The 27080-nt window shown below is 36.8% G+C and overlaps 4 protein-coding genes across 6 annotated transcripts; 2 read left to right on the forward strand and 2 right to left on the reverse strand.

Annotated features, from left to right (window-relative positions):
* The first annotated feature begins 983 nt into the window (after positions 1-983).
* LOC119084036 (zinc finger protein 664-like) lies at positions 984-4127 on the forward strand. Of its 2 annotated transcripts, none has more exons than XM_037193868.1 (6): positions 984-1346; positions 1416-1956; positions 2076-2303; positions 3084-3185; positions 3493-3625; positions 3885-4127. In XM_037193868.1, the coding sequence occupies exons 1-6, from the start codon at positions 1146-1148 to the stop codon at positions 4066-4068; spliced, it is 1389 nt and encodes a 462-aa protein (XP_037049763.1). In that variant the 5' UTR covers positions 984-1145; the 3' UTR covers positions 4069-4127. The 2 variants fall into 2 exon arrangements, with proteins under 2 accessions (XP_037049763.1, XP_037049762.1); XM_037193867.1 differs by having other exon boundaries at positions 985-1346; positions 1416-1962; positions 2082-2303.
* Positions 4054-5353, reverse strand: LOC119084047 (transcription initiation factor TFIID subunit 8). The gene is made up of 5 exons (XM_037193883.1): positions 5123-5353; positions 4775-5061; positions 4566-4716; positions 4369-4497; positions 4054-4306 (listed from the first exon to the last, which is right to left on the reverse strand). Exons 1-5 carry the CDS (start codon positions 5265-5267, stop codon positions 4140-4142), a joined length of 879 nt encoding a protein of 292 aa, XP_037049778.1. The 5' UTR covers positions 5268-5353; the 3' UTR covers positions 4054-4139.
* Positions 5354-6742: 1389 nt separating this feature from the next.
* Positions 6743-8345, forward strand: LOC119084044 (ketohexokinase-like). Its single transcript, XM_037193877.1, has 4 exons — positions 6743-7156; positions 7285-7606; positions 7676-7905; positions 7974-8345. Exons 1-4 carry the CDS (start codon positions 7032-7034, stop codon positions 8236-8238), a joined length of 942 nt encoding a protein of 313 aa, XP_037049772.1. The 5' UTR covers positions 6743-7031; the 3' UTR covers positions 8239-8345.
* On the reverse strand, positions 8272-26867 carry LOC119084059 (acidic phospholipase A2 PA4). Of its 2 annotated transcripts, none has more exons than XM_037193896.1 (6): positions 26727-26867; positions 16189-16510; positions 13247-13342; positions 13076-13174; positions 12929-13016; positions 8272-8611 (listed from the first exon to the last, which is right to left on the reverse strand). In XM_037193896.1, exons 1-6 carry the CDS (start codon positions 26751-26753, stop codon positions 8509-8511), a joined length of 735 nt encoding a protein of 244 aa, XP_037049791.1. In that variant the 5' UTR covers positions 26754-26867; the 3' UTR covers positions 8272-8508. The 2 variants fall into 2 exon arrangements, with proteins under 2 accessions (XP_037049791.1, XP_037049792.1); XM_037193897.1 differs by lacking the exon at positions 26727-26867 and adding an exon at positions 25759-26027.
* Positions 26868-27080: the final 213 nt, after the last annotated feature.

Below are 27080 nucleotides of genomic sequence, written 5' to 3' on the forward strand. Positions count from 1 at the left end.
AAGCGCTCTAAGCTGACATAGTGACTGATTAGGTATAATGTATCTAATGGGTAGAGCCGCTAGAGCGATGACCTTCTTTTTAAGGTCTGTGAAAGATAGCCTTCCACTAAGGATTGCTAACTTATCGATAATTCGGTATTCATGTTAAGCGTTGCGGTCCAACAAAAAGGTTACGGTTACTCACCCAAATGTCTTACAAATGTATCTAGTATAAGTTAGGACCGGCCACACGCGATCTTGTATATCGGTAGCTAGAAGATTTGTGTTGTCGGAAAGGATTCGCTAGGTAAACCTCATGCATGGGTGGGAAGTTCTTAATACATAGATCACGCCACGCGCTGTCATTTTGTAACATGTATGATTTCCCATGTAATTTTGGCGTGGCATATCAGCACTTGGCATTAGAGCTTGAGTCCTAATAGGTTTCTTCCAAGGCCGTTCAAAATGTCAATCGTCATCCACAGAGAAGCCAACACAACCTCACTTTGAAGTTTTAACAAACAAATTTGTTTAAGTTGCGGTTATGTTTGCTTCTGTGGATAACGGTCGGTTGTTTTCGGCCTGTCAAAATTCGTTTTTACCGTACGATGGAAGAAACCTATAATACACTGTTCAAGTAGAACGACATGGAAAATCAACTCGGGTCTGCTGTCAACAAAAATACAAAAGAATCTGACAGCGGTCAGCGAGATAAAACAATAGGTTTTCGTTTCGCCATCTCTCTCACTTAAACACCGTATAGGTTTGCTCCAATTAACTGTAAACCCAAACTTTGATAACACGAACGACAACGATTTCATCCACAGAGATGAACATAACCTAAACGTCAACCAATTTCTTTGCAAAGTTTTCGTTAAAATTTGCGTCAACCTGAAAGTTGAGGTTAAGTTGCCTTATATGGACGAAATTTGACATTTCGAAATGACCTTGGAACAAACCCATTTGTTTTATTCTATACCGACGTCACTGGATCGGTAAGATAGTTTTTTATCGCCTCAACTTTGACACATTGTAACTCGATACGCAGTTTCTCCCAAAACATTTCAATAATTTTTGTGCTTCCGGAGACCACTGAAATATGAAATATTTGCAACGGAATTCGGAGATCGTTTTGTGACTTGTCGTATATAGCAAGAAAGACGGAGATGGACCCACATTTAGAAAATCTGGAAACAATTTGTCGAATATGCCTTCAATGTAAACAAACGAACAGTTTAGCGTTCCAACATGATAACATGGAAATTACCACCGAAATCTACGAATTTTCCTCGATTTACAGTTCAGTTACGATTGACTCGAGAACCATTTCTTTGATCGACATAATGAGATTGTGTCTGTCACACAAGGTATAATGTTAATGGATTGGATGTCACATGAATTGTCGAATAACAATTTCCCTCAATTCCGAATTCCAGCTGTCTGACGACAAGGATATTCCGCAAACGGTCTGCAGTCCTTGTGTGCGTCGACTAAGCGATTGTTGCGAGTTAAAATTTCAAGTCGAACAATCGGAACAGTTTCTGTTGAACGTTGTGTCGAATCGAATGTTCATGGGACTGAGTGACGAATGTTTGGAAATCAATGACGAACAGTCGATTAATTCAACCGCAATCATAGACGCAATCAATTCCGCACCGAACGATTTAGATCCTTCTTATAATGACATCGTCGTCGATAAACTATTGGATGACAAAGTTGCGACTCGTGTGCCGATTGCTGATACTGTGCCGACAGCCAAAGCAGCAAAGGACAAGCTAAACGAAGAACATTTAACGAAAAACACGCACAATTGTCTCATTTGTTCGAAAAAATTCTCAACGTCGGAAAAACTGGACCATCATTTGGCCAACCAACATCACGTACGGAACGACCGGAACGTTAACAAGCCACATCAGTGCGACGATTGTCCGAAAAGCTATACGACCAAGGCGAACTTGGTGCTACATCGAGCTGTTCATTCAGGTAACGTACAACCAGGCATTGCATGTAGAGCCGAATCTTAATATGGGCAATGTCCAGCTTTGTTAGTTTCTCTCCGTCTTTTACCGTGAGACTGAATTAAGCACACTGTCCCTATTCAGGCATCAAGCCATTTATCTGCGAGATCTGCAAGAGAGGTTTCTACAAGAAAACATCTCTGAGTACGCACCATTCCATCCACACCGGGATTCGGGAGCATTTGTGTACCGCGTGCGGTCGTAGTTTCACATCGGCAAATATTTTACAGCAACACAAACGTACGCATTCTGACGTTAGACGATTCATATGCTCGGTTTGTTCAAAAGGATTTCACACATCTAACGGTGAGAGAAAGTGTGGCATGCTTATCTGATGTATAGCCGTGAAGTATCGCCAAAGTCAAATCGCAGAAAACAAAATTTGGCGTTTCTTCACACTTCGAAGTTTGTGTGGCTGGTGATCAAAAACCGAAAACTTGCCCAAAATTTAAGCATTAAGCATTAAATTACCTTTCAAATGATACTCCACACGACCATGTACGTTTTGTGTACTTCGAGAAATTTTAGTAAGAAAAGTGTAAGTCTGCGGTTGAAAACTTCAACTGCACATATTTCAGTGTTGATGAATTTTAAACACAATAAGTCCCTATTCGGCTCAATGGTACGTGTGATTACCTTTCTAATGACTTCCCACATGACCCTGTACGGCTCGTGTAACTGGAGAAATTTTTGTAAGATTTTAAAGTGGTTTTGGCTTCTAGGGTTGAACACCTTTCTAGGGACGTATAAAAAAGTCCACTGAAAAATGCGTCCGATTTCGGTAGGCTGTTTTTCAAAAGAATTCCTCTCAATTCAAAAAATGGCCAAAGTGGGATGGGAAAAAAGGCCAAGAAAAGTCGCCAAAGTGTAAAGAAACTCCACAGAAAAATTGCCAAAGTGTGAAGAATGAAGAAAGGCCAAGAAAATTGCCAAAGTGTGAAGAAACGCCAGGAAAGAGTGTGAAGGAAGGGTAACGAAAGTTGAAGATTTTTTTGTCAATCTAAAAAATGGTTGGCGATTTGAGTTTAGCGATTCTTCACGGGAATATCTGATGTGTCTTTTATACGCTCAATGTTTTGATTGCAGATCTGCGCATTCACTTTCGATCGCATTCCGGGGAAAAACCGTACCTCTGTGCGCATTGTGGTCGAAGATTTTCGCGGGTAACCCACCTGAACATACATTTAAGTAAGTGCAAATTTGTTGTGGCTGTGGATTGGGCTATTAATCGTTGCTGCATTTATGACATACAAAATATTGCTTCGATTTAAGAAAAAAAAAGAATTTAAAAATTTTGTGAGAAATCTAGTACTTGAAAGAACCCAATTTTTGATAATTTTGGAGGGTGTTTCACCAAATTTCAAAAATCCAAATTGAAACAATATTTTCTCTGCCATAAGTACAGCATCGGTTACAGTAAGAGGCTGAAAATTCAATGCCTTTGGCTGTAACAATCGCTTACAATAAACGAAACGTTTTGTGGTTCTGCTTCAAGGAACGCACAATGGTGAAAGACCCTACCGATGTCAACTATGTCCAAAAGCATTCGCACAGTCGGGGGATTTGAAGGCTCACGAACGTATACACAATGGCGACAAGCCATATGCCTGTAAGATCTGCCACAGAAGGTAATGATTCCTCAAGTTCCCTCTATTCAAAGCACATATCCTAGCATGCCCGGGCTGATCATAGGCGTTTTATTAGCGTTTGAAATTTTATTGCCGGTGGCCAGTCCAGCCCTAGAACAATGATTCATACATGTTTTATACACTAATTGTGCCACTAAAACACTGATCCCCTAGCAGCTAAACATCCTTATTGACACAAACTCACACAGTATGTGACGACCGATAAGTAAATTACGAAATCACGTTTCTCCATTCTCAGGTTCAACCAATCCAGTGGATTGAGTTCCCACATGAAGTCGCACACCAACGAACGGAACTACGTTTGTTTTTGCGGTAAATCGTTTACACAATCGAGCAGCTTGGCTAGACACGGGAAATTGCATCGTCGCGCCGACTCGGCTACTGATGTCAAGAAAAACGATTTTGTTATTTCATCAACGTAACACACTCATTTATATTGTATAGTCTCCATTCGCAACGAAAGTTATAAAATTCCATTCGATCGGCTCGGTTTTCATTTGGGAATTTTGGCGGCTCTCAGATACGGATTATCGATCGTTGGACTATTGTTCGCGGCTGTTACCGCTCCAATCATTTCGGTCGATACAGTGTCGTCCATTTTCTCTTCTGATTTACTCTCCTTCATTTCGTCACCATCATCGTCGTCATCGTCGCCAGCATCTGGGAAGATTTTTTTTTCGCTTTTCAACCACCAAACGAGAAATCTATGTGGAAAATAATACCTTTGCTCGGTGCATCCTCAGTTCTATTGGCTACTTGATAGTGGTATTCCAACTCTTCGAAATCGAACACCTGGTCGGTGGGGTTAAGCGCTTGTAAATATGTGGGAAATGCCGGTTTGCATGCGATTACTGAAACAAATTAACGGATCAACGGTTGGGATGTTTCGCTTACATTTATCGTGCACTGTGCAACTTACACGGAAACATTTGATTATCTTCCACGTCGAACAAACTGTGCGTTTCGCTGGTTTTGGCTAAAAATCGTGTCAGCGCTCGTTCCACATCTTTCTTTTGATTGGCAGCTTTCTCCCGAATCGCCTCGTACTCGGTAACCGGTTGTTTGTGTGTCTGAAAAGATTCAATGTGAGACATTCTACCAGTCGTGCTTACCCTTCCACCAACGAACCGGTGTTCGAATGTATGCATGAGGATCTGGCAGTACTGGCAAATGATTGGGTATATGGGTGGGATGAGAGTTCTTCGTACCAGCTTGCAGTAAATTCAATTGCTTGGTGGCGCTAATCTGCTGTGGTGGTTGTAATATCACTCGGCTTTCACGCTTTGCAAACGTTTCCAAGCCCTGGATGCTGATGCCAGCGTTTATCAGAGCGACCACAACGTCACCAATGACCGGCTGTGTTCGACCAGATAATTCGCAATAATTTCTCGATGATTGGCCTATTTCTGTGATTACTGTCGGGGGACAATGAGTTTTAGGAATGTGGAGACTGAATCACGTCTTGTCGGTACGTACAACTTTGTATCATTTCGGTCAATGTTTCGATGCACTGTTTTTCCACCGTCTCGAATCCTTTTTCCTGTAAAATATTCGCAACGGCCTGTTTGAGTACAAGGCGTCTGGGATTGCCAATCACTTGATTGTCCTGTGCTTTTTCCATTTGTTTCGATTATTTTGTTTATTTTCAGTTGACTGTTCTAATCGTGTAAACGAAAACACACAAAATTCTTCTTCCAAACGGGAAATGTCAATGAAACTGTTGTCAGAGCCATATAATCATCAAAATGGTGATCGCGGTTAACCTAAAAATCTGTTATATTCTGTTATGATCAGAGCGAGAAAACCGAAGACTAGTTACTATAACTTGCCTTGGGGTACTTGTCAAAGTATTTACTTCTCTTTCAACGTGGTACGTTAAGAGCGAGAAGACCGAAGACCAGTTTATTATAACTTTCCTTTTGGGTACTTGTCAAAATATCTCTTTCTCTTTCATCATAACACTCTATTGGTGTGGTCGTATTAGGACTGTTTATTTTTAACTTATACAACAAAAACAAGCATAGCACAGCTCCTAGCATTAAATTTTGATACACGTATGTGTGTACGCATTGGTTGTGTGTCTCACAACAAGAAAGTATGACTCATGCCTTAACGGACGAATTACAAAGCCTATTCTGATACCATGAGCCTCCAAACATTTCCTATGTTAATGCTAGTAGCAGTGCTATGGTCTTTTATGTAACTGAAACACCATTTCTCCCATTGAGTCCTTTGCTCACATGAGAATGTGCCGTCAGCAATTTTTCTGTAGCTGAATGTGGCGCTTTTGAAGTTTTTTCGTATAAAACTTCACGAAACGACCTCAGCATTCAGCTATGAAAATAAAGGTGTCTCTTTTGTAGTTTTCAGTATAAACTAGTACTGCGTGACATGCTCTATTCAATCATAATTAGTGTAACAGTTAGTGGACCTTAGAAAATATTTGGAGGCTTATGAAATCAGGCACTGTATTTGGTTTGTATAAAGATAGATGACTTGTTTTTGTTGAATGAATTAAACATACAATACAATCCTAAGCGGTAGTTCTTATCACTAAAGCCTCCACATTTGACAGCTGTCAACTTAGTGTTCATGTTAGGATGATACCAATATTGGAATATCGTTACATACAGATAAAATCTAACCTGATTATGACGTTGATCTTTTCATTGAATGGATTAGGTAAAGTCAGTGCTGGTTACAATTAACGTACTTCATGCATGAGTGGCACCAACGCACTTCAAGCATGAGTAGTACTCTAAAGAGAGGACTGAAATTGAATAGTATGTCAGAAAACTGCTATAAACAGCCATTTCATACAAAATATTACTCTATTTGGCGGCTGTCGTCTATTATCACTTTTGCCTGAAGCCTTACATTTTTTGGCACCTGTAAAAAAATTGGAAACAATTTTCATACAAAGCAGAATTCTGTTAATTTGGCAACTGTCACTACGATCACTCATGCTTGCAGTGCGTTAATAGTAGGTATACAATGCAAGCATTTCTGATCATCTTGAACAACTGATATACACACCATTTTGTGTCACTTGGTCTTGGTTCATATGTCACGGTGTGAACTCTTATTAATAAAAATTGCGAGTCCTGGGTATAATGATAGACTGTACTATATATAGCCATGCCCGCGAATATTAATAAAACGACTTTTATTTATTTACTCTCTTCAGTCTTTGTTTTTATTCAGAGTTTAACAGCTGTTGTGTTGTGGTCGTATACATTTATACCGGTGTCGTGCGTAATATATTCAATTGCAGTGACTTTTATTCGTTCGTCGTTTCCAATCTTATCAATCAATTACTTATTCTTCGGACAATTAAAATTCGTATTAAGGTCAACATCGGATCTGACTATATTTCCTATTAGACATGAGTGACAACGCGGCAATTAAGAATGAAAGTGAGAATAAGAAGTCGGTGTTGTGTGTCGGGATGTGTGTGTTAGATATCGTTCATGTGTGCAACGAATTTCCAGTAGAAGACCAAGATAAGAGGTACATCGATTTTTAATAACATTAATAAATGACTGTTGGTCCAATCCAACAACATTTTATCAACCGAATATGAAGCAGTAATGAGCTGAATGATAATTTGGTTTTTGTTTTTAAATTCCGTTAAATTGATCGAAGCATGGTCGCTGGCAACGAGGTGGCAATGCATCGAATAATTGCACCGTGCTCAGCCAAATGGACATGGCATGCGAATTTTTCGGTCCATTAACCAAACTGAAAATGTTCCAATTCGTTCTGGATGATATGACGGACCGGAAAATCGACTACAGCCACTGTGCGTATCACAATTGCGAAGCGCCGATATCGTCAATTTTGTTGAATGAGGCGACAGGATCGCGAACGATTATTCATTCGAATCCGAATATGCCGTATGTGACGTACGACGATTTCAGATGCTTGAATTTGACTGATTATGGATGGATTCATTTTGAGGTATAAAAGTTGTGGATGGCGGTTTATCGTAACCTTACTGACGAACTCTTTCAATTCGGCTCGGAATAGGGAAGACATCATGAGGAGACTATGAAAATGATGCAATCCGTTGTTGCTTTTAACGAAGGAAGATTGGACAGGATTACAGTGTCTTTGGAGTTGGAAAAACTTCAGCCGGAAAATCTTTCTCTCGCCAAGTTTGCTGATGTTGTTATAATAAGCAAGGATCTGGCCATACATTTGGGATACGAAAACAAAACCATGGCCGTGCATAGTTTCCGTAAACGGACAAGAACAGGGTTAGGCTACATCCGTTTCATAGTTTTGTGTCATTAAGACTAATTTCCCCTCTTATTCCGTTTTGTAGAAATATCATAATATGCCCATGGGGTACTGATGGTGTGGCTGCATTAGATTCAAACGATAAATTATTCACTGCTGAAGCCTATCCGCCGGATATCGTCGTTGATTCGTTAGGTGCTGGGGATACGTTTGCTGCTGCAGTAATTTTCTCGTTATATTGGAAGCATACGTTGGATTTTGCGATTAAATTCGCCAGTCGCTTGGCTGGATTGAAAGTTGGCTTTTTCGGATACGATCAGATTCGTGAGAATTTTAAGAAATTTTTATGATTTTTCCATAAAATTTAATTTTAATTTTCTAACTTTCTAATAATACATTTTTACCGCTACAAGTGCATTTAAACGGAAATAAAATAAATTTTCCTTCATTTCTTCAACATTTTTCGTTTTTCTCGTCCCTTTTGTTTCCTCTCCTTCCGAAGAAATTCTACCATAATATGCCAGTCCTCGAAATCAGAGGTAATTAAGTGTACTACGCCATCTACTAACAGGTGTACGATGTAGCAACATAAATTTTTAAAATAAAATCACCAAAAAGGTTTATTTGTAAGATTTGTACGGCAAGCTGGAAATATATTTCTCTGATGGTCGAAATTTCCACTGTGAGCACAGTTCATCGGTAACGGTTTTATTGTAGCCGGCTCTGTAATGATAAATAAAATCCTCGTTTGTCATTTTGTTTAAGACAGCTGTTTAATCTGTTAACGCAACACACATCATGCAAGAGTGATACTCTAAATAGAATACTGAAACTTGGCAATGTGTCACACAACTGTATAGCACTGTAAAAAGCCATTTCATATAAAATAGCACTCTATATGGTCACTTTTGCTTGAAGTGCATTAGTTAACGACAAAGCCGAATAAGGTAATGTTATGACCAGACCAAGGTAAATATAGTGAGGGGCCGTTCATAAATTACGTAACGCAAAAATCAACATTTTTCAGACCCCCCCCCCGGGTCTGTAACGCTAAAAGGGTCAAGTTTGACCCAATTTTGTTAGAACCGTAACGCTTGCCTCATACCCCCCCCTCCCCCCTCTTGCGTTACGTAATTTATGAACGGCCCCTGAGGAGGTAATGCCATATAAAACCGAATCAGATGTGCAGTGGCACGAAAGTTTGCTATAAACGCCATCTCTCACTGCGTCTAGAATTGCTTAGAAACCTGGGCCATCTGTTTTGTGATAGGCACAAGATTTTGTGAAACACAAGTAAATATTAGTCAGCCATTTTTTAAAAAAATGTCAGTGTCAACGAACTATTGTGCTAGGCCGTGCGTCTGAAATTCAGACTCTGAATGGCATTACCTCCGCCCATATATTTACCTTGGACCAGACTATACGTGTCAGTGGATGAAAATGAGCAACCAGTAGTCAACAACACTGGTTTTACAAAAAGAGCTTTCTTGCATATGCACAGAAAATTCTAAGCCATTCTAAGACCATGAGTGGCACTCTAAATAGGATATTGAAACTGGACAGTGTGTATCGAACAAATTTCGGCACTGTAAACAAATTCGGACAGTCTTTTCATACAAAATAGTACTATATTTGGCAGCTGTCATTAATAGCACTTTTGCTTGAAGTGCGTTGATAGATTTGATAATAATCACTGATGTATGCTTGTAATGCCATATGTAAAAGGTTAAAGCATGTATTCTGGCTTTTCAGGAGAGTTATATCATTTCCGAATAATTTAGGTGCGCTGATTCAAAAAAAAAAAAAAAGGAAACGGCCGGCCTCCAGCAAAGCAACATATATTTGAGTAAGATTTTTTGATGTATCCAATTTTGCTTCTTGTTGACGACAGCTATTACACTCCAAGCGTATAAACAATAAAGCACCTCATTGCAACAGGTGCTCGAATTTTGTTTATCCAAATTTCGGTAAACTGCTTACCGCATAAATGTAGACTAAAATTTCAGCAAAGTGGCCATGTAAACACGTTATGTGGAAACTTAGACGCCTAAATGTAGGCTAGACGATGTCAATAGAAGACAAACATTTACTCAAATTCATCGTTTTTGAGTTATGAGCCGCACCTAACATACCGCAACCAAGGTAAATATAGTGAGGAGGTAATGCCATTCAGGCACATAAGTTCGATGCCATGACATCTTTTTTTTAAATGATTGACTACGATTAACTTGTTCATTCAACATTTTATTTTCCCATTATGCAAGGGTAACCCTTATACAAAAATTTGCTCATAATTTCGTTGGCCCACAACAGTAAGATAAGAACAGAAGAAGAGAAAGAAAAAAGGAAACAAAAGACGTTACACTCTACATACTCTACACTCTTCACAAAAATATTTTCGCTATCTCACAACAGACGACCCGACATTTTAATCCATTTTTTGCTTTCAACAAATGGATGAGATGACGTTTGTATCGAACTTTCCAATGTAAATATAGTGAGGAGGTAATGCCATATACAACCGAATCAGATGTGCAGTGGCACGAAAGTTTGCTATAAACGACATCTATCCCTGTCTTTAAAATTACAAAATTGCTTAGAAACCTGATCCATCTGTTTTGTAATAGGCACAACTTGTGTGAAACACAAGTAAATCTTAGTCAACCATTTAAAAAAAAGATGTCAGTGGCAACGAACTATTGTGCTAGGCCGCGCGTCTGAATGGCATTACCTCCGCCCATATATTTACCTTGGAACTTTCGTGCCACCGCACATCTGATTCGGTTATAAATGGCATTACCTCCTCACTATATTTACCATGACCAACTACTTAATTTATGAGGCTTGACGAAACTTTAGGACGTTGCCAATGCGATTATCTGGGTGGAAAGATTCCATGTGAATTTTTGCCATGTTTCTTTGAAATATCCATTTCAACATTGTCACTACATATTCGTGTGGGGTATCTTATTTGGATCTTGGAAAGCTGAAGTAAAATTTTTCTACTCATTAACTTTCAAAGTTCAAAGTATCCCGAAATTTTTTCTAATCGGACCAAAAATGTGTAAAAGGTTTTGGTTTGGCCCAAAAGACCTAATATACTATTTTGTTCGTCAAAATCATTCGATCGTGGAATATTTAAAAATGACCGGAAATGAAGAACAATAAATGCAGATAGGGAATCCACACCATAAATTGGCAAAAAATTTAAATAGTTTCAACTATCAGTTGGACAAAATAACGCTAACATGTCAAAAACTGAGCGTTTAAATGACCCCGTCATGTTCTGAAATAGAAGGCACACACTTATCCTTATCATGATGGGAAACTAGTAAAAGATAAAATAGAATGAAAAACTCCCCGATGAAAGGTAAAAATAAAATAAAACAACAAAAAACAATCAATGGAAATAAAAATAAAAATTTATTAAAGCATAAGGTAGTTGTATACAAAACATTGTATGTAATTATAAGGCAGTCAAATCCTTCTAATAAATAAACAATAACAACCAAAACATCATTATATTACAAAAACGAACATAACAACTAGGTAATAAGAAAAAAAAACAAACAAACATAAAAGTACAAAAAATAATAATAAAATTTCGTATAGGATAAAATGCAATAATATATTGCAAAAATTGTTCGTTGAAGAAAACTCATGACTGAGAATTTGAATAAATGATCAAAGGCAAAACACAAGAATCATTATTATCCGACCAATGCGATTTTCTTTGTTTTTACATCTCATCTTTCAATTCAATTCCGATTAAAATCATCTGACCTCAAAAGGTCTTGGCACTTTTGACATCATAATCTTGTTTCGTTGGATACATTGAGTAATGCAATTGAAGTGTGGGCGGCTACAGTGCAAGAGAGTTCAACCATTTGTTTTGATTGAAGTGCAACGATCGGTTTTGCAAACAAACTCAAGGTTTCAATTAAAAATTTTTACAACCGGGAAATGTTTAAGGTAATTTGGCTATGTCTGTCCGTTATCGACAGCGATGACAAAAATAAATGGTTAGCTATGGCTGACAAAAGCTTTTTTACATATTGCAAAATGCATTATGTTAAAACTAATGAAGTAAAAGATTTGCGAGCATCTGCTTCATATATACCTTTAGAAGATTTTCTGTTCTATAAAAAGATGAAAGAGACAGGGACCAAAAAATCATCAGGAAATCTGTGGAAAATTTACTGAAAATCTTTAGCTTTTGGTCGAACTCTTAATGGTTCTCTTAGCTGTGCAGATCTTTAAATTAAAAGAATTCAAAAATTCTCCAACGAAATTCTCTTAGATCTTTCAGCTTGAGTTCTTGCGTCTTATAGTTATCGTCTTTTATAGACGTCAATATTTCAGATGTTTCACGTAAGGATACATTTACTTCTCGTACAGAACAATGACCTTTGTCATTTCTTTATTTCTTTATCACACCAATATCTTAGTCATTCACAAAGTCGCACGCGAAAAAAAAAATGAATTTCACAAAAATGTATGAAGAGGATGACATTCACCACCTCCCTCCGAAATGGCGTACGTCATTTGTGATTGGCCCCTAACCGAAACCCTTCAACATTCACTCAAATTCCGTCCTATAAGCTTAGGAATTCCTTGGATTCGATGACAATCATGACACATGGACATGATTATACGGTCATCTATCGTCTAAAATATTTTTCGCTGTCGAGTATAATTGGTACAAGCCGCCGACCTGTCGCACCACCAGATCCTTAAACAAACTCCTTGCAATCAAGCCCAATGAAGCTAGTCGAATTTTCGCTTCCGGATTGTAAATTCCAACCTGACCGAATCGTTTCGCATGGTAGTCGAATGATCGATATTGCGGCGGAACAAAGTTTGAAAGAATTTCATTTTCAAAATTTAAAATCGGCGATGAAACGTACAAATCAGATGGCACATACTCCCACGGACAGAAGTGATGATATCTGAGACATTTTTATTTTTGGTTTAAGATGCTTGGGTGGGTCAAAGTAAAGAGGGGAAAAATGTGGAAAACGAACAACAAAAATTACTAACCTCTGATACACGGAACACGGTCGTCTCTCCTTAAAGCAAGAAATTTGCACCACGTTGAAGAAAACGGCGCCAAGCGTGTTTGCCGTTTCTTTTGATTTTTTTTTAAAATAAATATAAATCCAGAGAATTGAAAAGATTTGTACCAACCTGTATTCAATCCCTGCAAGCATCGTCGAAATCTGGCATCACAATCGCAATGTGATCGTGTGAATGATTGCGAATTGCACAATCCCCTTTTGCATTCACCTGTTTAAATATGCATAAAAATTGGAAATTTTCGATTGTCAGAAAATTTGCCTCGAAACTACAAATCTTTACCAGGCGACAGAGTGTGCGGACAAAGATCATGTTCTCGACAGCATCTGTCCTCATCAGCATAACGACCCAATTCACTGTATTCGGATGCAATGTTGCCTGCAGTGAATGTTCAATTAATGTCTCTGCTTAGTTATTGGATGTGAAATTTTAGACCTAAATTAGACCTAAAGGCTACGTCGAACAAAGAACAGTCATCATATTCAGCCAGTAGTTACTTCACTTAAGTTAGTCATTAAATTTTAGTACCAAAATTTCATAGCACCAACCGACAGATTTTTTGGGATCCTTAGCTTAAGCTTAACCTTATCGTGATGTCAAGATTTTATCCGAAAAGTCTACAGTTACTAATTTTGGATCGCAAGACCTTCAGCCGATCAAAAGAACTTCAACTTCAAGTATTCATCTGTTATCGACTACGATGACTACAATAAACGACTATCTTTGACTCTTATGTTCTTATTTTGCAAAATGAATGTTGAGAGAAATGAAGTACAAGATTTCGCAGACATGTAATAATCAAAAGCCTTAAATATATGACACTTTGTCACACTTTGTCCATTTTCCAATATTTTGAGTAATTCTAAACTGATTTCCAAAAACATGTTTTCTATTCGACGATGAATGAAATTGCTGAGGCAAATTTCGAAGATGGGTTATCTGGTGATCTGAGGCTGGTGACGTTCAAAATTATCGATAATATCAATCGAAAGAAATTTTAATATTTGAATATTTGAATATTTGAATATCTGAAAATTCATGATAATATTCATATATATCGGAATATATCGATAAATATCGGATTTTCGGACCGAAATATCGATATATCGAATTATCAAAATATCAATAATTATTGATTATCGATATTATTATGATAATTTTCGATAAAAAAAAGTCGATAATTATCGATTATCGATAATCGATAATTATAATCATTATCGCCCATGCCTACTGGTGATCTCAGTGATATTCCCAGAAGAATTTTTGTCTCGGTAAATTGGTTAAAACGTTTTACAAAAATTTCGAACCAAGGCCTATTTTAATGAATCAATTTCCCGAAAATTCCTGAGTTCTGGTTTCTCTTCAATACCTTCCAAATGTACTCAATTTAGTTCAAAAACATAAAAAACAACACTAAAAAGTCCATAAAAAACAGATAATTTGACGGAAAAGTTAGAATTTTCGGGAATTTATTTCCACTAAAATAGGCCCTGGGGTAACTTCAAAATAAGACCTGCCACTGGGAAGAATATTTTTTAGTGCTTTAGATTTTGGTGTAGCTTTTGATAATTCATTTAAACCATACGCGTACGACTATAAGACCTCGTACTGCTGAAAAGAATCATTCTCGAGAATTCAACCCTTCCAACATTGAAACATCTTCGAACGGTGAACTTTCAGAACACTAGATGGTAGGGTGGGTCGTATTTTCATTTTGTTTTTATTTTAAAAGGCCTGGCCTCAGGCTAGAATTGACCAAGGAATCCGAAACAGCAAAAAAAATATTAAAAATTCACTTTCCCTTGCTAGGCTGATTTTTGATATTTGGGGTAGTAGCATGAAATTGCACACAATGTTGACAGATATCTCGGGCATTTGGGAACAGAAGACACTTGCTGCTAACTGTAGTGAATAGCTGAGGAGTCCAGCTATGAAATACCATACGAACGTTGTTTATCTTCGCCTTCACTCGGGCAGGGTAACTTTGTAAGTGTTCCCAACTAAGACTTTTCGACCAAAAATTTCAACTTTATTTGCAAACAAAATCGGCAAATCACGACATAATACATCGTGTGGGGTATGTCTGAACAGGCAATCTCATAGAGAATCCATTGGATAGAGGTTGTTTTTTGATAACAAGTTGAAAAAACTCACAAGAGGTTTGTTTTTGAAGCTCAAAGATGGCAATTTTTTGTTAGAATGAAAAAGTTACTTGTAGGTAGGTTGTTACGTGAGATTACCTGTTCAGACATACCTCACACGATGTATTATGTCGTGATTTGCCGATTTTGTTTGCAAATAAAGTTGAAATTTTTGGTCGAAAAGTCTTAGTTGGGAACACTGACAGAGTTACCCTGCCCGAGTGAAGGCGAAGATAAACAACGTTCTTATGGTATTTCATAGCTGGACTCCTCAGCTATTCATTTAGTGAATTTCACTACAGTTAGCAGCAATGTCTTCTGTTCCCAAATGCCCGAGATATCTGTCAATATTGTGTGCAATTTCATGCTACTACCCCAAATATCAAAAATCAGCCTAGAGGCAAGGGAAAAATGAATTTAAAAAACAATTGCTGTTTCGGATTCCTTGGTCAATTCTGAGTACAGCCTGGGCCAGGCCTTTTAAAATAAAAACAAAAAATAAAATACGACCCACCCTACTAGATGGTTCGTAATACATTCTTTTATGATCATTCAATTATTCGGATTCCGAATTTCGGAATTATCGCCTTCATATTTAATGAAAAGCTTAGAAGAGTCAATGCCCCTACATCAATTCTACTTCTATGGTTTATTGATTTAATTAGCAACTATTTTCGTAGGTTATCGATTTGGTATGAATTTCTTGAGTAAATACAAACAAACATTACCTAACGATCGAGTTTGCCTTATGACTTATGCACACAAAATAAATTCACATTAACAATTTTCAAGGTGACTAATGTTTGGTTTTTTTCTTCTCACTTGCAAAGCTAATTGCACTATCTCTGTATTCTCTATATTGTATGTTATACCGCAGGTAGTACCTACTATAATATACCAAAGTCGATGTAAACAATATATTCCAATCATCACCTGTTACTTCCTCATTATGTCTAATTAACTTTCTGATCTTCTTTCGAGATACATTCGACCTTAACTTACATAAACCGGCAATGGAATGGTAAACAAACAAAAAAAATGCATGAATTCTGTTGCAATCTGAACAGAAATCATTTCACTCACCGGGTCCACACCATTTCGTCCCTGGATAGATGAATCCTAATCCACCTTGCAGTTCGCCCGACAAACCGCCCGCCTCCAAGCAAACTTCCTCCAATGCAACCAAATTCTCTCTGGACACTTGGCGTGCTTTCTTCGGATCAGCATGCAGCAGCATTCGCTGAATGTCTCCTCGATCGGTGTGCACTTTGCAGTACGGTCGTTTGGCGAACAGTTCGATCATACGGGTCATGGAAAAGTCGGCAATCAGTACGGCTGATTCCGTTTCGGAGCTGGTGTAGATGAGACACAGACAGAGTATGATGGTTTTTCGTAGTTGAGTCATCTGGAAAAGAGTGATGATTGAAATTTGTTGCGGTTTTTATTGTACCAATGCCACATGGGAATATGATACAAGTTTTGCCGGTAGCTTCATATAACTGGTTGTCGCATAGGTTTTTTGCTTTCGCAGTGTAACCGAAAGTAATGAAAAACTTGTTCCTGTATTGTGCAACAATTTTAACTATGACAGCAGGGTGTCCGACAAATTTAGACGTATTTTTTGCAACTGTGTGTTAATGCAGGCAATATACGTAAACGACGATTTACCTCAATACACGATTTTTTTTACAAACAGAAATTGTTCTTTGGTCAGCATAACCATTTTTCAAAGTAATTGATCTACCTACTGTTGAAAGGTTCAAAGTTTCGGTCAGGGTAAGTTAAGATGTTTTCGACTAGACCCGTGCAGTTGATTTCAAAAGGCTCTCTGGCGGTTTTATGTTGTTCATACGCGGTAACGTCGGTTCGTCTGAAAACCTACGGATATTGCTCATAAAAGGATTCATCTAAAAAATCCTTTGCCAGTCTAAGTTGAGGAAAGTCAAAATGGTCGATTCTGACGATTTTGAGTGCAACTTGATTTGAAAACAAGGATAGACTTAGATAGTGAGCATTTAAACAGTTTTATGTTTGGGCAGTGTAATCAAGCTTGTAACACAGAATAAAACCTGCAAATATGATAAAAACAGTTCAAGTTCAAATTTCGCTCGATAAGTCTATACTTGTTTTCGAATCACGATAGACTCGAAAGCCTCAGATTCTATCATTTTAATTTGATTTACCTTTATTATACGAAGAACTGCAATGGAAGAAAAGTTCTCCAACTTCAGAATCTCCCTTTACATTAGGCTTCATGAAAATCCAATCAAAATATTCTAACGGAAAATTCCTAATTTCGGAGATAAAGTTGGGGGGAGTTTCTCTACGAATTTGTCGGAATTTGTAGAGATGATAGTACCACGCTGACCTAGAGCCATTACTAGAACTTGAGGCCGAATCAGTTCCTGATTCGATTAGTTCAAACATGATGATACACCACCCATGTATTGGTCACTAATGGTCAGGTCAATCCAAATTCGGTAAATTTGATTTTGGAAATTTTGTACTTTTGACAGCGTTCTCAAATGATTTGATTCAAATTTGATAACTCCGTTTTAACAACCATCCCCGACAAACACAGTTATAGTAGATTACATTGGATGCTGCGGAGGTAGTTCATTACATGAGGGATCAATTTTGTGATACGAGCTGAACTCACAAGTGTGGTTATAAGCAAGTATATCCGAGCCGAAGGCGAGGTATGCAACTACACGAGTCAAAATAACCGTTTCCAAAGCGAGTTGCTTAAAACCACACGAGTGAGTTCGCGAGTTCACAAAATTGATTCCGAGTGTAATGAACTACCAAGCAGCATCCAATGTATGCTGTTTTATTGCCTATCCACCCGGAATATTGTTGTTACGAGTACATTTTCCCACCCAAGGACCTGAGAGTTCAAAACCAAAAGTGTTCCTAGAACACTGTTCCAGTAGACAACTGGCAGACTCTTGAATATCAAAAGATTATTCTAAATTAATGCACAATTTCACAACATTTATGTCGCGCTATTTCATTCACTGCCAGACTAATACTAAACATAAAAACTACCGATACAACAAAACAAACAAAAATATCTGTTGTTGCATTGAAACGTTAAAAAAAGAATCTAGTCTGCTGATCGGCTCACACTTCTTCATTATATTAATCCCGAAAGCATCACTGGCAACACTACTGTTTTGGTGACATGTTGACAAACTACTTCGACTGTTTTGTTTTTGTGAAGTGCTAGATTCATATTTTGCGTAATATTTGTCGATTTTGGTGGTGTTTCAATAAATTTTGCTGTGAAGTGAAGTGAATATATGATAATAAAGGTAAAAGAAAATAAGTGAAAAATGCAAAGATAAAATTGTGCGGCCATTGGTTTTCGTCGAAGTTGAAAAAATTGAAATTATGGCTAAAGACAAAATGGCCGTCACTTTTATTTTTGTGTTTTTTATTTCATTTTTTTCGAAAGTTTTTAATGAATTTGCTTAGATTGGTGTGCACTTAATTCAAGTGACAAAGTTTGTGATATCAAAACTAAAATAACATCGCGAGTACTGTTTCGATTTCAGTGTTAAAGAATATTTCATGTGATACATTTTTGCTGATAAGTAATGAAAATCTGCTGATAAGTAATGAAAATCTCCTGGTATGTAATGAATTTTCATATGAATATTCCTTCACTTGTGATGTAATGAAAAAGTTCCCACATGTAACGATCGCTTTCCGCGGGTGGGAAATGTACGTGTAACAACCATCCCCGACAAGCACAGTTAATTCAGAGGTTCCGAGCCTACGCTGAAATTGTAGCCTACATTTCTGCGTTTCGAAATTTTTGATCGCTGATATCTTCTTACGAGAGCGCTTTTTGAAAAATGTACGACCACATTTTCGAGTAAAAATATGTCAGCTTTGAATAAAAAATAAAATTGTCTGTGAAAGTTCCATGTGCTTTGAGAAAAGTGTACCTTTGATTCAAATTTGGGGCATCGGTACAGTTTTCTCAAAGCACATGGAACTTTCACAGACAATTTTATTTTTTATTCAAAGCTGACATATTTTTACTCGAAAATGTGGTCGTACATTTTTCAAAAAGGGCTCTCGTAAAAAGATATCAGCGATCAAAAATTTCGAAACGCAGAAATGTAGGCTACAATTTCAGCGTACGCTCGGAAGCTCTTAAGGGTCTACCTACATTTCTAAAACTAAATTTTCTAATTCTAGTTGAAGAATTTTCAGAAAATTTGCCGTCTAATTGATCGTGACCTACAGCCAGCAATTTACAATAATTCCAATAAACACATCAGTTATGACCTTTTCCAAGTGCGTGTCGAACAACTAGAGAAATTTAAAAAAAAAACTTGAAACTCGTTCAGTCACCATGTATGTATGAATTCTCATCATCAGTAATTATTACTTAACTTTTAAAAATAAAAGTAGAAAAAAGGCAATTTACTTCCCATTAACATTTAATAAAAACGTCCCATTGAATATCGGTGATAGTGATACCATTATTGGGTTTTGTGTATCGTGATTTTCCATTTTAAATTTATTTTTAATTTGTAATTTAGTCTTGACCTTCATCACCAATAATAGCAAAATCGTTTTTATTTCGTTCCATACACAGCAACTGTGTATAAAAATATACCTCTTGTTGTGTGTGCACCTCATAAAGTACTCAACTTGAGACAGAATTTGTTCGATTTTTTATGTACTTTTAATATTACACATACCCAATACCTGTGCTGTAAGAGTCGTTAAGGTTAAGGTTAAGGTTAGACAGCGAAAAAAGCTTCAATCACAGAGTAAATAAATAAAATTAAAAAAAAAGTTTTCTGCACCGCAAAGCATAATCGACCACCGACCTGACTCATTCTGTTTTGGTACGTTGAACTCTTTGAATCGCTACATTGCAATTTGGATTCAAATCAATTTTTTATTGCATTTTTGATTGGTTTTGGAATGTAGGATGTTGTATAAACCAAACCGTTAACATCAGGACAAAAACAACGTTTCAACTCGAGTCTCATGTTAAGCAAAATAACATTTTGAATTACACTTCTCATGCGCTGTTGTATAGTAGGTGTTAGTTCACCAAAATGTATAGCCAAATAGCCATGGTCAGTTGTTGTTTTTTGGAGTTGAATTCGACAGACGAGAGAGAGATAGGTTCTTGTCTGGAAAGTCTAATTGACCGCTGAGAGTTCAAATATGTTTTGATGTTTTTGTGCACTAGTTTGGTATTCGAAAGCAGATTTATGGTGTTTTTTCGTAGAATTGGAGGTCAGAAATCCATTCAAATTTCAGTCATGAGAATTTCCTGTGATTTTTCCTGAAAGTTGTTTACACAAGAAGTAACCTTTTGCGAACGCTCATATCGGCTAACGTGTCAGTTCTGGCTTATGATGCCTTAACGAAATGCACGTTGAACTCGACGTTGAAAGTAAGGAAGTAATAGAGCTTGAATGAATTTGTTACATTTTGTGTGTAATTCTTGTTTGATAAATCAATGGCGCCACAGGCGACTGTCTAATGAGCCAGCAAATACTGGGAATACAAGGAAATAGTAAACAAATAAAGGGAAAAAGGTGGAACAGAGTTTGCTCGCGTGGTTTTTCCCTTGCACAACGAGTCAGTTCTTGGCAGTTCTATAACTGCAAAATGTCAGTGAAAATGTCATAGATGGAAAGATCTGCAGATACTTCCACTGATGATATGGCAACGAACGAATGTAAATGTTTAATTCATGGCGTGCAGTTGTACCATACTTATAAACACAACTGGGCCTGTAATCGTGATATTGAAATTGAATCTTAGAAATTCACGAACTGGACTGGACGACTTATGAAAATTGACCTTCCAGATGAAGCAGAGATAATTTTAATGGTTGATGGACAGCCTCAGGAATATTTTTTTGCAGACTTTACTGTTTTTCAAACGAAATAAAGTCGGAGATGTAACATATCCAGGTACTCAGTCTGTACGAACAAAAAATGAACTTAAGTTTTACCTTTTCCCTAACCAAACCAGTCCACATTATCTAAAGTTTTGATAAGATTTTTTTCCCCTTTCTTCAGTTTCAATTTTCACTTGAACTTTCTGGTCTATCCGCAACTCAAACTTAATCTGAACAATTTGAGATGTTTAACAAAAATCAATTTTACAGTTTTTGGTGTTAGCCATTACAACATAAAGTAATGTAGATGCTAAGTGTATGTAATTTCGTTGCGTTACTTTTAGCATTATGCTATGTACTTATACCAGCAATACTTTTACACAAACATTTCTTTAGAGCTGTATAGTCAATGAGAACATTGATTCAAACATTTCAACAACACAAAAAATGAGAAAAACAAACGTGTGATCATTTCAACACAATTTTGTCTTTGGTCTACCTTGACAATCAATAACTTCATTATCTAATTGCTCTAACTATATATAGTGAAACCGAAAAATGGTTTTGTTAATTGAAAATCTTTTCAATGAAATATATGTGTCGTTATGCGCCCCACAGACTTTGGTGTGATGAGCTTGCAATCAAATAAAAACACATTTTGTGAAACATGCTGGGGGGAAATCACCGCTACAATTTGTTAGAATATAGAATTGACTCAATAAATGTCGGATTTGATGGAGTGACCAGCAGATCTTGCTGGGTTTCAGTCTTGTCGAATTCGAATTATTAATGTAAGATATGAGGTTACCCAGGCCGAAAACTCTCGAGCAATTTTGTGTTGATTGGATTGACAACTAAGCAGATTTTTCCATTTTTATCCAGCAGACACTAAACAATTAGATTTATCAGGTTGGGACGATCAGTGTAAAGATCTCGAAACATCAGGCGAAACAATGGAAAACCGCAGCATAGTTGTCGATCCCATTAACGTAAAATTGTTCGTGTGTTTCCAGCCTAAGTCAACTCAAAATTGGAATTCGTAGAACAAATTTTCGGCTAGTGACTTTCCCCTCAGGCATATGCCACCGATCTATATGCGATTGCATTAATTAAGCGGAAAGCGAAATGCTCATATCACACAGTTGATACGAACTCATGAGGGCCAATTTATGTTTTTCATTAATTTCGAATTATTATTTAGCAGACTCAATCTGTTAGAGAGATATTGAAACCAAGGTGTGTATGTGGTTTCGTTTGCTATTCGCTTTTAATTTGAAAATAGAGTACACATCACACGTTCGATTGGTTTTCGATTCCCAAGGATTCTTGACAACGATGCTAATTGAATCAGAGACCGTTGATCGATTGTGTCAATGTTATAGAGCACACTCATCTATCTCAAGATTTAAATCTACCAATTTTTAGACCATTAAAATTTACACACCGTTATAGTGTGAACCAAAATCCATGACAAAATGCAATATGCGAGTGCACTTCACTTGATTTGAGTTTGTGAGAGTGTGTACTGGTTACAGTTAATAGCATGTTAAGCCTGTATACCTTCTTGCTTAAATAAATCGAAAGACAAAATTGTTTCAAACCGATAAACCACCTGGCAATGGTCTCATTATACCTAATCAACTGGAAGATCGATAGCGAAATGAATGCGTGGGAAAATCGGAAATTTCATTCAAGAAAAGCACTTTTTTTTAGCTTATTCACTCGCTTATATTGGCGCTACACGTACATTTTTATAGGATATGATTATGATTCGTTATTGTGATCTAAATATAAAACTGTGCCATCCGTTCGTAATAACCTATTGTATAGTGCAGGCTAGCACACAACATGTTTGTGTTTCGCACGTTTTTTTCCTTTCTGCTTTAGGTGTCTTTACAAAACGATGTGTTTTGGAAATAGATTTTGCCCTAACACGAATGATATTGTGGCAATAGGTGTTACTTATACCTTGTATACCATTAGTAGGTATCGGTTTGCGTTCTTTCCTCATTTCACGTTGACAATGTGATAAACGGTGATTTATTAATGAAGCTTTTGGTGTGTACACAATAGAAATGTGTGGAGTGTGGCGTAAAATATTGTTCGGTGTCACTTGCTATGATTTAGAACTTCAGATTTTATGCATATTTTATTGAGCAGACAATATTTTGATGGGATTTTTATTTATTGTTCGGTAATAACCGTCATTTGGATGGGAAATTTTTAGATTTGCACAAAAGGAATTTGTCACACCACTTTACCTTTGCTAAAGTTTCATATGAAATGGGTATATCAATCAATCTGTATACGCTGAGTACCCAAATTCAAAGGAAAATGCTGGTCTAGTAGTTCCAATTCCAAAAAGATGTGAACAAAAACGTAGTAGTGCTCTACCGTGCTAAGTCAAAACATCGTTTCGTATGACGTGCTTTGGAAAGCTTTCATCTTCTTTTGGATTACATTGGAAAAGTGGAAGATTTCAGTGGAATAAACTTAAAGCTCTCTCGAAAGCTCCATAAAATCAAAGTCACAAACGTGATATGGTCTTTTGGCTCAACACGACAGTGCTGTAAACAGTGAGCTTTTGTTATGTATAAATCAGCTCGCATGGAGAAATGGTCATTGGCGCTAAGAAGTTTACAAAGCCTTGGTTCAGTGGATATGAAGATGTAGCAGGGCCTGTATTTGTATTGCATGTGATATGCAGAATGAAGTAATCTTTTACTTAAGGCCAAATAATCTGTTATCGACAACAACGACAAAAATAAATAAAGTGAGCTCCAGTTAACATCGTCTTATATAGAACATAGTACATGTTAGAACAAATGAAGTAGCAGATTTTACTTGTTTACTGTCGAAAATACTTAGATTAAATACATAAATAAAAGGTCAAGCGATTCTCATATTTGTATGATCTTGGAACGAGAATGCAGAGTTTCTAAAAGAAAAGTCAAGTATACAACCAGCCGGTGAGATGAAATTTTGACAGAAAATGTGTGGGCTTTCTGTCAAAATTTTCAGCTCGTGTGAAAAAATTTATGAGAATTTCATCGACTTGACTAAGAGATCGAAGATTCAAAAGAGAGTCTTAGCAGAAAATATTTAATTTACGGATATGTAAAATAAAGATAGCATAGACCGAAGATGTAAGTGTACCAGCCTTTCGAAAAATTCGAAACGAATGAAATATGAAGGGCTACCTTGCCATTTCCTGTATTCCAATTACGAAAAATGTAAGGCAAAACCAATTTTTTCTAAGATTTCAATTTAAAACTAAAAACTTGGCTCAGGAGCAGTTCCAATAATCTTACTGATGCTTCAAATAGCGACGCAAAACACACCTCAAACTAGAACTTTTGTTTTGTTCCTTGAGTAGAATGAGAAAAACGTTTGCATTAGCGATGTCTTTCACGTCGTTATGTAAAAGCAACAGTCCCATTATCGAACATTTATATCAGAAATTCGATTCCTCGCAGATACAAAAAAAAAGTTTCCTGAAACTCGATGATAATTACACAAGTTATAAACAAAACGACAAACTGTACAGATATTTCATCTATACGTGCTTTACTGCAACGGAAAATAATTGGACGCAGTTTGTATCGAGGTTTGAATTTACTCCCATTAGCATTGTAGTGTATGTATTGAGATGGGGACTAGAATCATACAGGTGTAACATCACATCAATATTAATCGAAACGAAATGTAAAACATCAGAAATGATCAGCCAGACATCTATCATTGGAGGACATTTTGCGGATGAGAGATGTAAGGAATCAAATATTTTAAAGACGCTATAAGCTCGCGAAATGTCTTAGAATCTTGAAGGTTACAAACATCGCAAAAATCTAATAAGTGACATTCCCACTTATAACGGAAAATCGACATTGTCAGAAATGTTGCAATAGTACCATGTCGATTTTCCGTTATAAGTGGCAATGTCACTCAACCACATCCTCCTTGCTTTAGTAGAACAAAAACCTTGAAAAAATTTCTAACAGACACTTATATAGTGGAACGAATGGAAAATCTCAAGCTAATTCAACTCACACGATTAACCTTCTTCCGACTCAGAATGGATGAAGATTAAAATCGTTACAGACAATGGTTACACTTAAAAGCCTCGTTAAAAGCTTAATGAGTGTAACACCTGTGAACAACCCCGCACATATTATGTGCTTAAACACTACAACCTCTCAGAAGTATTTTAGTCTACCCCCGACACCTTTTCTTCAATTGGAAAAAATACGACGAAATTTTAATGCCTCCTGACATTTTAATACGGAAAATTATGGATGTTTCTTCGAATTCTAAGCAATAAACTCAACAAATTAACATTGTGTTATAGCAGCTAATGGCACAGAAGTATTTGAATTGCATCAACATGTGAAAAGTCATCAGTCATCACGCATTAAGCATTTAATTTTTAAGTTCAAATAGGCCAATCAAATCACACAACATCATATTAGAAACACGTTGGTTATTATTTCGACTCAATCAAAACGTATTTAGACTTCCTTCTTTAACTCCGATTGCATAGTAATATACTCAAAGCGATTATCATTGATTCTATAAGTCGTGAGCCAACATGAATCTGAGAAAATTAGTTCGTGAAATGGAACTAACAGGCAAGCAAAGATTTCGTCCGTAAAAAAATGTTAATCGATTTTTTTCTATGTTCTGTCGTTCTGTCGATCATCGAACAGCAAAACAATATATAAAATTTCAGTTAAAAATTAGATCATCACTACCGTATAACAACAACAACTCACATTTGATCACTTCACTTCAATCAGCCATATAATATAAGCAAAAAAAAAACTTATAAATCAATTTGGTTCCGCACTAGACGAGACTGGAAGATCCTTTTTTATTTTCCAATTTTTTTTTTTAACCAAACACAATAACATCCACCGCATTCGTCGACGATATGCGGCCAAATGTTTCAAATGTTTTCTCACTCAAGCTTCGCGACACTCACTAACTATAGTCACTGCTGGTAAATAGGTATATACCGAGCACTTTTCTATGAAGAAATAAAGAAAAATACGAGAAAAAAAAATTATTATTTTTAACACAGTAACACACAGCATGTTGTTGTAGGTACTCCTCGTGTATAATATAATACCATCATATACCAATGCAGGAGATGGTAACTTAACCTGTTTACATATGGGAAGCATATGATCAGTATTATTATCGGGTCTATTACTTCCATCGATCAAAGTATTTTTAATCGGTTGATTTCAAATCTTGTACTTCAATTTATTTAACACGCATTTTATTATATAAACGACCATATTTCACAGAGTTTGTCATTATTTTGGCCTTCGTTATCGATAACAGATGAATAGCCGTGTGCGACAGGTTAAGCGAATCATAAATGCCTGTTTACGTCTATTTTTACACACGCGTTACTGCATTGTGAGGTAAAATCGAAACGCCGCCACTGCGATAACAAATTTGCAAAAACACCACTTCATGGAGAACGTTGAATTCAAAAAGAAGAAGGATTATACCTTCAGTTAACCACCGTTAAGTATAAAGACATAACCAGTGCATGCACACAAATTCACCTTTGCTCTATAAATCAGAAAGTTTACCCCCCGTCTCTACCCAATCTTTGCCGAGTTTTAATTGCATCACATTAAAATTGTACCGTTTGCCCACAACATAAAAACGTATTTTCACTACATTTCTTCGCGATGATGACGCAAAAATATGATAAACAAAAACTTACATTTTCTTGGCTTTTTACACATCGCATTTTTATTGATCCGCGAGGGAAACAAAAAGGAAACGAACTAACTCCAACGTCCGTCGGTTATACAATGTTCTTCGCTCCAACATACAGTCGATTTTTCGAAAGCGTTCTGCCCAAAATTCTTATTCAGAACTTCTACCCAATTAAAGTGCACTTTCCATTTCATAATATGTGCACACACGCCAGAAAAAAGCTTCTATGTAAATACTGCAATATGAACATAATAGTAACCTGTTGCACACGATGCGGACAAACAATTTTTTTTTTAATTCAAATGGAATGCATGCATAATATACTCAACTCTTGTTCACAGTTTATGTTGAATATATA

Source organism: Bradysia coprophila, unplaced genomic scaffold, assembly GCF_014529535.1.
Source record: "Bradysia coprophila strain Holo2 unplaced genomic scaffold, BU_Bcop_v1 contig_732, whole genome shotgun sequence".
In the NCBI taxonomy this organism is placed as follows: Eukaryota; Metazoa; Arthropoda; class Insecta; order Diptera; family Sciaridae; genus Bradysia; species Bradysia coprophila.

Excerpts from the sequence above, each read along its gene's own strand:
- LOC119084047 (XM_037193883.1), bottom strand. The coding sequence starts at position 5,267 with ATGGAAAAAGCACAGGACAATCAAGTGATTGGCAATCCCAGACGCCTT. Across the intron at positions 4,498-4,565 it reads AGATAATCAAATGTTTCCGT|TAATCGCATGCAAACCGGCA; the intron begins GTAAGTTGCACA and ends AATTTGTTTCAG. Across the intron at positions 4,307-4,368 it reads TGAGGATGCACCGAGCAAAG|ATGCTGGCGACGATGACGAC; the intron begins GTATTATTTTCC and ends AAATCTTCCCAG.
- LOC119084036 (XM_037193868.1), top strand. The coding sequence starts at position 1,146 with ATGGACCCACATTTAGAAAATCTGGAAACAATTTGTCGAATATGCCTT. Across the intron at positions 1,957-2,075 it reads GGTGCTACATCGAGCTGTTC|ATTCAGGCATCAAGCCATTT; the intron begins ATTCAGGTAACG and ends CACACTGTCCCT. Across the intron at positions 3,626-3,884 it reads TGTAAGATCTGCCACAGAAG|GTTCAACCAATCCAGTGGAT; the intron begins GTAATGATTCCT and ends CTCCATTCTCAG.
- LOC119084059 (XM_037193896.1), bottom strand. The coding sequence starts at position 26,753 with ATGCGATGTGTAAAAAGCCAAGAAAAT. Across the intron at positions 13,017-13,075 it reads CTTGCAGGGATTGAATACAG|AAACGGCAAACACGCTTGGC; the intron begins GTTGGTACAAAT and ends AAAAATCAAAAG. Across the intron at positions 8,612-12,928 it reads CCGTGTTCCGTGTATCAGAG|AGCCGGCTACAATAAAACCG; the intron begins GTTAGTAATTTT and ends TTATCATTACAG.
- LOC119084044 (XM_037193877.1), top strand. The coding sequence starts at position 7,032 with ATGAGTGACAACGCGGCAATTAAGAATGAAAGTGAGAATAAGAAGTCG. Across the intron at positions 7,157-7,284 it reads GTAGAAGACCAAGATAAGAG|ATCGAAGCATGGTCGCTGGC; the intron begins GTACATCGATTT and ends TCCGTTAAATTG. Across the intron at positions 7,607-7,675 it reads ATGGATGGATTCATTTTGAG|GGAAGACATCATGAGGAGAC; the intron begins GTATAAAAGTTG and ends GGCTCGGAATAG.